An 11,679-nucleotide genomic window follows, 5' to 3' on the forward strand; every position below is an offset into this window, starting at 1 on the left:
CTTGCAGCGAGGGGCCCAAAACTGAACACAGTACTCGAGGTGCGGCCTCACCAGAGCTGAGTACAGGGGGACAATCACTTCCCTGGACCTGCTGGCCACGCTGTTCCTTACACAAGCCAGGATGCTGCTGGCCTTCTTGGCTGCCTGAGCACACTGCTGGCTCATATTCAGCCGACTATCAACCAATACTCCCAGGTCCTTCTCTGCCAGGCAGCTTTCTAACCACTCATCTCCCAGCCTGTAGCTCTGCTTGGGGTTGTTGTGCCCCAGGTGCAGGACCCGGCACTTGGCCTTGTTGAACTTCATACCGTTGGCCTCGGCCCTTCGGTCCAGCCTATCCAGATCCTCCTGCAGAGCCTTCCTACCCTCGAGCAGATCAATACATGCACCGAAGCCCCGCACCGCCCCGCACCGCCCCGCTCCGCCCCGCATCGTCCAGCCCCCGGTGCCGGTCCGGGCGCAGCCGGCGGAGCCCCGCGGACGGACCCTCCCGGTGCCCCGGGCTCAGCCGCCGCCGCCGCCGCTTCCCGCCCCGCCCGGCCGGCGGAAGCTCCGCCGCTCCGCTCCGCTCCCGGGCACGGTAAGAGCCGCCCCCGCCCCGTGCCCGCCCCCCTCCCGCCCGGCAGCCGGGGGGTCCCGGCCCCTCGCGCGGGGTCCCGATGCCCCGGGGCTCGGGGGGGCCGCGCTGGGGTCCCTGCCGGTGCCGCCCCGAGCCCTGCCGTTGCAGCGCGGTGTGGGGCGGGGGCTGTACCGCGGGCTGGGGGCGCAGCGCAGGCAGGGCTGCCGGTGCCCCTGACCCCTCTCCCCCCGGGTACCTGCCCCGCCGTGCCGACTGCCGCGCACCGGGGACGCGGTGACCCCTGGCAGGGCCCGGCAGCACGGTCTGCACGGAGGAGCCCCCTGCCCCGCTGGCCACGGGGCGCCCAGGGCGCAGCATGCACCGTGCCCCCCCAGACCCCACGGAACCCGGGGGCATGGGCAGCCCGCTGCAGGGCAAGTCCTTCCGCTGGCCCCTGCAGCGGCTGTGGCAGCGGCTGGTGCACAGGCAGGGGAGCAGCGTGATGCTGACTGGGGATCCCAGCTGTGGCAAGACGGTGCTGTGCACCAAGCTGCTGTGCCCGACCTCAGCAGCTGGGCACCGTGCCAGTCTGGCCGCTCGGGTGCTGGGCTGGCAGCTCTGCCAGGCACAGGGTACCAACACGCTCTCACCCCACTGCTTCGTCCTGGGACTGTTGTGGCCCCTGGAGCACTGCCCACTGCTGCAGGGTTACCGGCTGCCCCCTGCCCCACTGCCTGCTGACAGCACGCTGGACACAGATGAGGCCTTCAAGAGGAGAGGGGCGACAGGTGTAACCCCCAGCGCTGCACCAGGGTCTCCTGCAGGTATGAGGCAGGGTCCTGGCACAGCTTCAGGTGCTGCTGTGTACCCCCAGGGCTGTGCTGTTGCCGTTGCTGTGCCCCAGAGCAGCCCCTGCTGCTGCTGGTGGCTGCCCTGGTTGAGGGGATGCTGGTGGCTGAGGGTGAGTGGAAGCCATCGGGATGCAGCAGCACCATCGCAGAGCTGCTGGCCCAGCACCAGGCCCTGCTGCCCCCCTGGCTGCTGCTGGTCTGCTCGGCCTGCCGGCATGGCAAGGAGCTTCACTGGTAAGCGGGGCTGGGGACTGAGGAGTGGGTGGGGGCAGACACAGGAGGGCAGGGGGCAGCCATGGTCCCCCCTTGATGCATTTCCCTTCCAGGCTTCTGCTGCCTGTGCCTGGATGACTTGTGGAAGGCGGCGGTGGTACAGGACGTGCAGCAGTACATCCTGTGCCAGCTGGACCATGAGCCTGCCCTGTGCCAGCACCTGACACAGCAGACTGACGAGGTGCTGAACCAGCACTGTGGGAAGATGCCTGGGGTGGCCACAAGGATGTCATCTGGATGCTGCTTTGGCACAGTGCCCATGTGGACTAGGCTGACGCTGAGGGCTGGACCCCCCTCATTGCCACTGCCTACATGGGCCCTGCCCCGTTGTGGAGCTGCTGCTGTCCTATGGTGCCAAGCCCAGCCATGCTGATGCCGACAAGCACGCAGCACTCAGTGGCTGCCCTCTGTGTGCCAGGTGGCCGAGGCTACAGCGAGGTGGTGGGGCTGCTGCTGGAGCACAGTGCCTACATGGAGCAGCTGTGATGGATGGCCTGCTGGCGGCTGCCTATGAAGGCCACACCGAGATGGTGGAGCTGCTGCTGGAGGCCAGCGTCCAGGTGGTCAAGGTGGATGTGGCTGGGCACACAGCACTGCTGGTGGCTGCCACGGGCCATGGGGCAGTGGTCAGTGCCCTGCTCTTCTGGGGAGCAGCCATGGACCACATGGACCCCGAGCGGCGGACAGCGCTGGCTGTGGCAGCAGCAGCCATAGAGCAGGCACTACTGGCCCAGGGGCTGGACAAGAAGCCCTGTGACACGTGGGGCTGGAGCCCACTGCACCTGGCTGCCCAGGAGGGACACTGCCCCTGCCTGCACCTGTTGCTGGACAGCCACTCACCCCCGGACCTCTGCAGCCCCGATGGCGGCGCTGCCTGGCCATTGCTGCCCTGCGTGGCCACCACCCCACTGTTGAGCTGCTGCTGCACTACAGGGCCAACCCCAACCTGCCTGGTGCTGAGGACCGATCCCAGCCTGCCTGGTGCTGAGGGCTGACCCTGCTGTACCTGCTGGTGCTGGAGGAGCACCCAGCGCTGGCAGAGCTGCTTCTGGAGCACAGGGCCAACCCTGAGGGCTGGGACACCCAGGGGCGCACAGCACTGCAGTCAGTGCAGCCGCCGCTGCAGCACAGGGCCCAGGTGGATGCAGTGGACAGCGAGCAATGCTCAGCCCTGCGCTCGGCCCCCTGGCAGGGCCAGGCCACCGCCGCCTGCTTGCTGCTGGACTGTGACACCCACATCGGCCAGGCCTGCAGCCAAGGAGTGACGGCGCTGGGCATCACTGCCCAGGAGGGCCATGCCAAGGTGGTCCAGGTGCTGCTAGAACGCGGCACCAACCCCTGCCTTGCTGACAGCCATGGCCGGATCCCTGCCCTGGCTGCCCCGTGTGGCCACACCGCCATCCTGTGCCTGCTGACGCAGCACAGGGCCCCAGCGGTGCCACTTCACCCAGCCCCACGCAGCTACTCACCTGTCTCTAACACCTCCCCACGGAGCCCACCAGCCTCCTCCTCTGGATGCTTGCTGGCCGTGGCCATGCCTGTGGTGCTGGTGCTCTGCAGCCACCCCCCACAGGCACAATGGGCTCTCATGGCCACTGTTGCCCTTCGCCCCACGGGATCCCAGGCTGCACCCCAAGCAGGCACTCGAGCTGCAGTTCGAGGGGCCAACCTGCAGCCACGACTGCAAGGAGACCCTGCTCTGAGGGTGAGGGTGTGTGGCCCTCCCCAGCCCATGCCTGGAGACAGAGGGAGGGGGGTGGCTGGGGGGGTGATTGTGACCCCCCCTCCACCCCCCCATTCAGCAGGTTAGCCCTACAGTTACACGTGGAGGTAGATGGGGGTGCTTGGAAGGTGCCTGCCTGGCTGCAGGACCGAGGGACAGGTTGACAGTGCCAGGCATAGACAGTGCCCAGCGCTAGGCAGGGCAGGCTGCAGTCCCAGCCAGGGGCTCATCCAGCAGCAGTACAGGCAGGGGGCTCGGGCACTGGAACCATCCCAGCCCTATGCAGCAGGGTGGGAGCCCTGGCTGCAGCCCTCTCTCTGCCCAAGCCAAGCCCTATGGGGGCTGGAATCCACTCATGGTGCCCTAGGCCCACACGCTTTGCAATGTTTGTACAACAAATAAACACCGTGACCTGCTGCAGCTGTGTCCCTGCCCTGACTGTGGGGTGCTGCTGGGGGCCATCCTCCAGGTGCAGGGGGCTGGGGGCTGCCGGGGCCCAGCTGGAGGCAGGACCCAAGGCACGAGCCCCCTGGGGCCCTGGTGCAGGATGCAGCTATAGCACCAGCACAGGGGTTGGCTGGAGCAGGGCCGGGCCCCCACAGCCAGGCAGCACCAGGGGACCCCAGTGCCTGCACCCCTCACCCCTGAAGGGATGGCAGCAGCAGTGCCCTCGACCAGACCCTTTATTACAGAAGGGCTTTGACACAGCACAGACACACCAGCCCTCCCCATGCACCACCCAGCCCCCACACCCCATGCCCCGGCCCCGACCCGCCGCCCCACAGCCCCCGTGGGGCTGCCCCACGGCACGGGGTGTTGCATAGAGAGGAGGGGGTAGGTGACGGGGTGACAGTGGGGACCCAGGGGGTGGGGGGCAGAGCCGGCCCGCCCCGCGTGAGGCAGCACAGGATCCGGCCCTGCCGGCCCCGGCGCATCCCCGCGGGCAGCCGCCTCCCCTTGCCGCACCGCAGCCAGCTCTCAGCACAACATTCATCCCCAATAAATTAAAAAGGTCCGTGCCCTGCGCGTGGTTAAAAAGGCGCCCACCGCGGTCACTCCTCGGGGGGCTCGGTCAGGAACGGGGATGTGACCGCGTGGGCCTGGGCGATGGCCGCCAGCTCCTTCAGGAACTCGCTGAAGATGACGGCGCAGTAGACGGCGTTCTTGACCCGCAGCGCCTCGCTCTGCTTCTCGGCCGAACCGCGGAAGAGCGTGGCCCCCGCCAGCGCCTGCAGCACCGGCCCATCCCGCACCTGCTGCAGCGCCAGCTGGGCTGCCTGGCGTGCCCGCGTCGGGCTGTTGGCGTGCCTCAGGATCAGCTCGCCCAGCGACGGCTTCCGGCTGCGGGCTGCAGGACAGCGTCAGGCCCGCACCACCCGGGCCCCCTGGGAGAGGCAGCCCCCGCCCTGCGTGTGGTGCAGCCCCCGTGCGATGCCCCACGCAGCCCCCAGCCCTCTGCGCCACCACTGCAGCAGCCCCCCGGCCCCATGCAGCCCCCAGCACTGGTGCAGCCCCAGCCCTGTGTGCCAGCCCCCAGCCCTCGTGGTGGGACCCTCAGGGTGGGCGCTGCTCCCCCCCGCCCTGGCCCCAGCCTCACCCAGCGTCTCAGAGCGGCGCAGGGCCGGCACCACGCTCGGCGTGTCTGACCAGTCCAGCTTCCCCCGGGCAATCAGGTACTTCTTGGCTTTGAAGAGCAGCGTGGGGAAGTCCTCCTGGCTGGCAGCGAAGCTCTCGATCTTGTTCTTCACCGAGCCAAGGACCTGTGGGAGGGAGGGCGGGAGAGAATCAGCCAGCCCCAGGCAGATGTACACTTTTCATACATAAATATAAATACATAATATGGATATAAATATAAAAATAAGCAAATAAAAAGCATCTATCACCATACTGATAAGCATTCTTTGGAGAGGTGGCCTGCTGGCACCTCCGCACTTCTGTTTCCCACCAATTTAAAACCACAACCCCACAGGCCGTCGCTGCTCGCCTGGCTGGCGTTCAGCACCGCCACTCCCGGCCCGGGTACCTGCAGCAGGGACTTGACGCTGGGCTGGAAGACCATGTTGGTGTTGAGGAGGAAGGAGCGCAGCAGCGGCTGCGGGTAGCAGGCCAGCTGTGCCACCAGCCCGGTCAGCAGGAAGTTGACGTACAGCGAGTTGTGCAGCATGTTCTCCAGCTTGCCGAACAGCGCCGTCACGAAGGGGCCTGCAGGCAGGGGCACGCGTTGGATGCCGCAAGGGGGGACCCGGCCGCCCTCCCACACCCTGCGCCCGGCCCCACCTGTGAAGGGCTGGCTGGGGGGCGGCCCCACGGCACGCGGGGGGCTGGCGATGAGCTGTGCCAGCGGGTCCAGGGGCCGGGGCAGCACCCGCCCCGCAGCCTCCCCCGGCCCGGCCGGCAGCTCGCCCTCGGGCAGGGCAGCAAAGCTGGCGTAGGCCTCCTCCTCCTCATGGGACAGGGGCAGCTCAGGCGCGCAGGGTGGCTCCTTGGGGCTGGGCAGGGCCACGCCGCCGTTCTTCATCTCGGCCTCAATCTCCCGCAGCTCCTCCGTGAAGGCCTCGATGCTGACGCCAGCCCCGTTGGGCTCGGCCGGTGCCTTGGCCAGCAGCTCCTCCAGCAGCGAGTCCACGGAGGGCAGCGGCTCCCAGCCTGCAGGTTGCGGCTGGGGGCTGGGGGGGGGCGCAGCCCCATTCTGCGCCAGCCCCTCACCCTGGGGGCTCCTGCGCACCTTCTTCACCGCCACGTCCCCCTCGGGACGCCCTGGCTCCACTAGCCCATGCGCCCCGTTCACCAGGGCTCCCGAGTCCTGGGCACTGGGGCTGGGTCCCCCGGTGCAGGGCTCACCGGGGACAGGCGCCCCCCCAGGGCCCTCCCTTGCCCCCTCCTCGGGCAGGCCCCGCTTCTTAGTCCGCGGGGTGGGGGGTCCCGAAGGGCGTGGGGCACCGCAGCCCTCGGGGCCGGGCGGGTGGCTGCCATCGGGTGTGGGGGCTGCACCAGTGGCACTCGGCTCCTCGCCGTCATAGGGGGCCGACCAGACGCGGCAGGCCCAGGCGCAGCGGTCGATGCTGTGGCGCGCGTCCCGCAGGTACTCCAGGTAGTTCCTGTCCAGCTCCGACACCTCCTCCCAGCGGCCGGCACGATGCCCCGGGCTGCTGCATGGCGTGCCGGGGGAGCGCGGCGGCACAGCGCCAGATGCCTCGGGGCCGGCGCTCTGCTGCCGCATGAAGAAGGCGAGGCGGGACGGCGTGGAGGGCTTCGGCACTGTCACCACGGAGGAGGCGTCCACATTGGGGCTGCCCTGGCCTGCAGGAGCAGAAGCAGGCGCTCAGAGCAGCACAGGGCTGGGGGCTCAGCACAGGGACTCCAGGCGTGGCAAGGGGACCGGCACCGTACCCTTGGACCAGGCGGCATGCTCCTCCTCCCGCTCAGGCAGCGGCAGGCTCTCGGGACGGCAGCAGCGTGGGATGAGCGACAGGAATTTGGCAGCCGTCTTCCCGTAGATGTCCAGGTCCCTGACCGCCCGCTTCTGGCTCAGCATGACGTGGCTGCAGGGCAGCAGGTACCTGGGGGGACGCGGGGCTGCGCGCGGGGACGTGCCGAGACCGCAGGACGGGAACAGAGGGGGCCAGCACCGTCCCACCCCACCGCTAGAACCCCCAGGGGTGCCCCCACCCAGGCGCTTGCCCCTCCATGCCACAGCTGTGTCTCACCCGCGAGGCAATGCCCCAGCCATTCCCTGCTGCCACAGGGCAGGCATGGTGCAGGTTACCTGAGCACCAACTGCAGCATCACGTCCTCACAGTTGAGGCTGAGCAGTGTCCGGAAGAGGCTCAGGGAGACCATGCAGAGCTGAGGACCGAGGGGGTGTAAGGCAGCCGCAGCGCCCCACGAGCTGGCCCCACTGCGGCCCCCGTGCCTCTCACCCGCGAGTTGCTGTTGATGCGGCCCACGAGGGTGTCGAGGATGGTGGCATTGTCATGGCGGTGCAGCAGCACGAAGCGCAGGAAGGTTTTCAGCAGCGCCGTCTCGCTGACGCTGCGCAGGAACAGGTCCAGGTACGCCGTGCTGGCGATCATCTCCTCGATGGAGGTCTGCAGGAGCAGCAGCTGGGCGTGCGCCAGGCCGGGACCTGCGCAGGGCACCCCGTAGCCCTGCTGCCCACCCAGACAGCCCCGGCCGGGGCAGCCCCTACCTTGTGCAGCGCTGGCCCCATGACGGGCACCAGGAACCCGTTGTGGACATAGTCCACCAGCTGCTTCTGCACCAGCGGGTGGGCAACCTGCAGAGCAGAGGGGTCAGGGCCGCTCAAGCCGCCCTGCGCACGCCACCACCAGCAGCGAGCCCCACCTGGATGACAGCGTTGCAGAACTCCAGCGAGTTCATGAAGAGCACAAGGGAGGAGACGCCGATCCAGTCCTCGCGGCGCAGGAAGTGCCAGTCGTCCCCCCGCACCTCAATCTTGCGAGGCAGAGAGGAGTACAGGGCGCTCAGGCCTGTGGCCAGGACCTGGGGGGACAGGCATCGAGCACGGCACTGGGGCGTGCAGCCCCAAGCAGGGCACAGCCCCTGGCAGCACAGGCACCACGCTAGCACCGGCCTTACCGGGCAGAAGTAGGAATTGTCGGTGATGGACTTGGCCACGGTGTGGTTGCTGGCAGACATGGCCATGATAAGCAACAGCGCGTCCCTGGCCTGCTGCCCCAGGACGCCCTCGTGGTGGATGAAGGGGATGAGGAGGGAGAATATGATGAGGTTGGCAGGGCCCTGGTCCGTGTGGCTGTGGAAGAAGAGCTCCAGGATGGCGGGCTCCTTGGCCACAGAGACACAGAGCTGGTTGAGCAGCAGCACCAGGCTGTTCTCCAGCAGCGCCGAGGCGGGCTCAGCACAGAGGCTGAGCAGCCGTAGCAGGGGCGTGAGCACAGGCTTGTGCTGCAGCAGGGGCTGCCGGGCCTGGCTGATGAGCATCTCATAGAGCTTCAGCTGCTCCACCTTGCGCTCCTCCGTGAAGTCCCCCTGCAGGTGCCAGCACAGCAGGCGCTCCAGGAGATTCTCTGCCACCACAAACTCCAGGATGGGCCCTGCAGCTGCGTCGCCCCGTGGCCGGTCCTCCGCCAGCAGGTTCAGCATCTGGTAGGTGTTGTTGCGCACGGCGCTGAGGTCGTCAGGGGCCGGCTTGCAGCCCCGCCGCTCCAGGATCCGCAGCACCTGGGGGCAGCGGTGTTAATTGCCTGGCTGGGGGGGGATGCCCTGGGCTCGCCCCCACGGCGGCTCACTCACTTGGGACCAGTGGTTCTTGAAGACCATGAGGCAAGTCTCGGGGTCAGCGGTGACGGGGCTCTGCAAGCTGGCGCTGCGGGCGGTGCGGTGCCCGGCCCCCCGGGGGTTCAGCTTGCTGAGCCAGCTCATCCTCTCCATGGGGACACGGTGCGTGGCGGGGGGCTCACAGGCAGCGGTGCAGCACCCTGCGGGCTGGGCCACATCCGACGTCTGCGTGGCAGCGCTGCGGGGGCACAGGGCAGCAGCCAACCCACGGGGCCCCACACTCCATGCTGCTGTCACCACGGCCCGGGCTGTGGGAGAGCAGCAGCTCAGCACGGGTGAGCTGGGGCAGCAGGAATCCTTGGCCTGGGACCGCTCCTCCCAGGCCCCGCACTCCACAGTGCCAGCTCCCGCCCCGGGAGCAGAGCCACACCACCATCACCTGCACTGCACCCAACCCTTCCTTGTGTTTTGGCACTGGGTCACACAGGGCAGGGGTGACACTGGCTGCCCGCCCACCTGCACTGACTCTGGAAGCTCCAGCGGAGCCCTGCTGGGGCCTGGCTGCACCAGGAAGCTCCCGGAGGGGCCAATGCCTTGCCGCTATGCCAGGAGGGGCGCGGGGCCGGCACTGCCATCCTGGAGCTGTGGCTGGGCTCACACTGCAGGCCTGGGCTGCGGCTGCGGGGGGTGAGGGAGCTGCTGTTGCCACCCTGGGCCTGGGGCGGGGAACAGGCATGGAGCCAGACAGGCAGCCCCCCCCCGACACACACACACACATCAGCAGCACACAACTGGAGGGCACAGGCAAGCAGCAGCACCGGCATGGGGACGACTCCGTGAGTGCTTCCAGCTTGCAGCAGCCCCACGTCACCACGGGAGGCACAAGCCTGGAGGGGAGCACCCAGAGGAGCCCCCCAGGGCAAGCAGCCTGGTGGGACCCGAGGCCCAGCCCTGAGGCAGCAGGACAGGCTGGACGTCACCTACCTGCGTGCGGGGCTGGGACAGCAGCTCCCAAACCTGGCACAAGGCCCCACGGCACAGCCAAAACCTCCCGGCAGACGCTGGAGCGAAGCTGAGAGCCCTGTGACGCTCACGGACAGGCACTGCCCTGTCCCAGCACTGGGCTCCCGCCCCAGTGGGCTTGGAGCGGGGCCAGGGGGGCCCAGCCTCGGGAAGGGGCCGGGTCCTGGGCGCTGCCCCAGGCGCGCCCAGCAGCACCGGGAGGAAGAGGCGGCAGCGTCGGCTGCCAGGAGGTGGGACAAGACACGGGACGGGACGGACGAGGAAGCAGAGCGGAGGAGGGCTCTGGCGTGGCTCTGCCTCCACACCCAGCCCTGCACTTTGAACCCTGGAGCCAGCCGGGAGCCAAGTGCGGGGGCACCCGGTGGCACCGGGAGAGCTGCCCCCAGCCCAGCCCCGTGACGGCAGCAGGCTCAGCCAGGCACGGGGCCCCGCAGCCGTGCCACAGTGCGGTGCAGCAGCTCAGGCACCCCAGCCAGAGGCACAAGGCCCCATGTGCTCAGCCCCTTCTCCCACCAGGGCACAGACCAGGCCCCACGGCCGTCACTCGGGGCACGGGAGCACCAGCAGAACCTGGCCCTGGGGCTGTGGCAGCACCCAGCGAGGGGCAGGGCAGGAGCAAGGGGCACAGGGCCGGGGAGTCCCCATCTGGAAAGCTCTGCCCTGACTGCCACCAGGACACAGCAGCGTGGCAGCTGGGGGCAGCACATGGAGCCATGGCTCCCACACTCCCTGGCCTCCCCCCAGTGCCACAGAGCTCCTGTGCTCCATCCCCACACTCTGTGCCAGGCATCCCCTGCTGCCCCCAGCACAGGCAAGGCCCCGGTCCCGCTGCTCCGCACGGCGCCGTCCCAGCACGTGCCCAGCCCGGCTCTGCCGGCACTGGTGGGACACCACCAGGGGCAGGAGGGCAGCACTGGGACAACGCCGAGGGGACACCGCAGGGCCACAGGCGGGGTGTGAAAGAAGCCACGCAAGGAAACCTAAACCACAAAAGGCACAAAAAGGGAAGTGAGCAGCAGCACACCCAGAGCACAGGCAGAGACCCGGCGTGGGAAGTGCAAGGAGCTGTCGGGCAGCGGTGCCGGCAGCTTCCACGCGGCGTGAGGGGCACAGAGCTGGCACTGAAGGCAGCCGAGCGCCGCGCTGCCAGCAGCACCGCCGGGGGAGGCAGCACGCTGCCGCCGGGTATTTTAGGAACCAGCCAGATGTATTTATACCACGCGGCGAGGAGCTTCCCATTCCAATATGGGTGCAGTCTTACTGCAGTTGCTAAAGTTAGACCCTGAGGAGTCAGCATGCCCAGCACCTCGCGCCAAGAGCCCACGGCACTGCTGCCACCGGGACGACCACGGGCAGCACCCGCAGCACCGAGCCACACCGGGCGCCACGCCGGGCAGGGGGAGGCACGCTAACAGACGGACCCAGACAGAGCAAGGCGCTCCGTGAGACCCAGCTCACGGCAATGCATCGCAGAAACCAGACCTGGGACGCTGCAGCTGCACCGGGACCAGCCAGAGCCCCCAGGGGACGTGGCCTGGAGGGGGCTCAGCCCACACTGGTGTCCAGCACCCGCCTGGCACCAGAGCAGGGACTCCAAGAGGTGACCACAGCGTCGACCCTGCCCAGTCCCCGGGACTCGCACGTTGTCGGCAAGGTGTGGGGTGCTTCCAGGGGTGCCGAGGGCACCGCTGCCCCACGGCACGCAGCACCAAGTGCGGCCACCAGCCCGGTGTCTGCGGGCAGTGCGCACAGTGCGCCACGAGCCACAAGTGCTGCTGCCCGGCACGGCCGCATGCCCGGTCCCACGGCCACGGGTGTCCCAGAAGGTGCCTGGGACACGCACCCCCAAGGCAATGTCAGCATCGCCCCACGGCCGGCCCGCGCTACGTGGTGCTCGTGGAGGCACAACCACCCCGGGCCTGCCAGACCCGGACACCCCCACGAGGACAGGCGGACACACGGACAGGCGGACACACGGACAGGCGGACACA

At 68.7% G+C, this 11,679-nt stretch overlaps 1 protein-coding gene across 1 annotated transcript; it reads right to left on the bottom strand.

The window, feature by feature from the left end:
* Nucleotides 1-4,071: 4,071 nt before the first annotated feature.
* FAM160A2 (family with sequence similarity 160 member A2) lies at nucleotides 4,072-9,053 on the bottom strand. Its single transcript, XM_035331166.1, has 11 exons — nucleotides 8,681-9,053; nucleotides 8,006-8,608; nucleotides 7,751-7,909; nucleotides 7,596-7,682; nucleotides 7,327-7,494; nucleotides 7,173-7,252; nucleotides 6,797-6,966; nucleotides 5,684-6,706; nucleotides 5,430-5,608; nucleotides 5,004-5,166; nucleotides 4,072-4,754 (listed from the first exon to the last, which is right to left on the bottom strand). The coding sequence occupies exons 1-11, from the start codon at nucleotides 8,816-8,818 to the stop codon at nucleotides 4,459-4,461; spliced, it is 3,066 nt and encodes a 1,021-aa protein (XP_035187057.1). The 5' UTR covers nucleotides 8,819-9,053; the 3' UTR covers nucleotides 4,072-4,458.
* Nucleotides 9,054-11,679: the final 2,626 nt, after the last annotated feature.

This window comes from Oxyura jamaicensis, chromosome 1 (assembly GCF_011077185.1).
Source record: "Oxyura jamaicensis isolate SHBP4307 breed ruddy duck chromosome 1, BPBGC_Ojam_1.0, whole genome shotgun sequence".
Lineage (NCBI taxonomy): Eukaryota > Metazoa > Chordata > Aves > Anseriformes > Anatidae > Oxyura > Oxyura jamaicensis.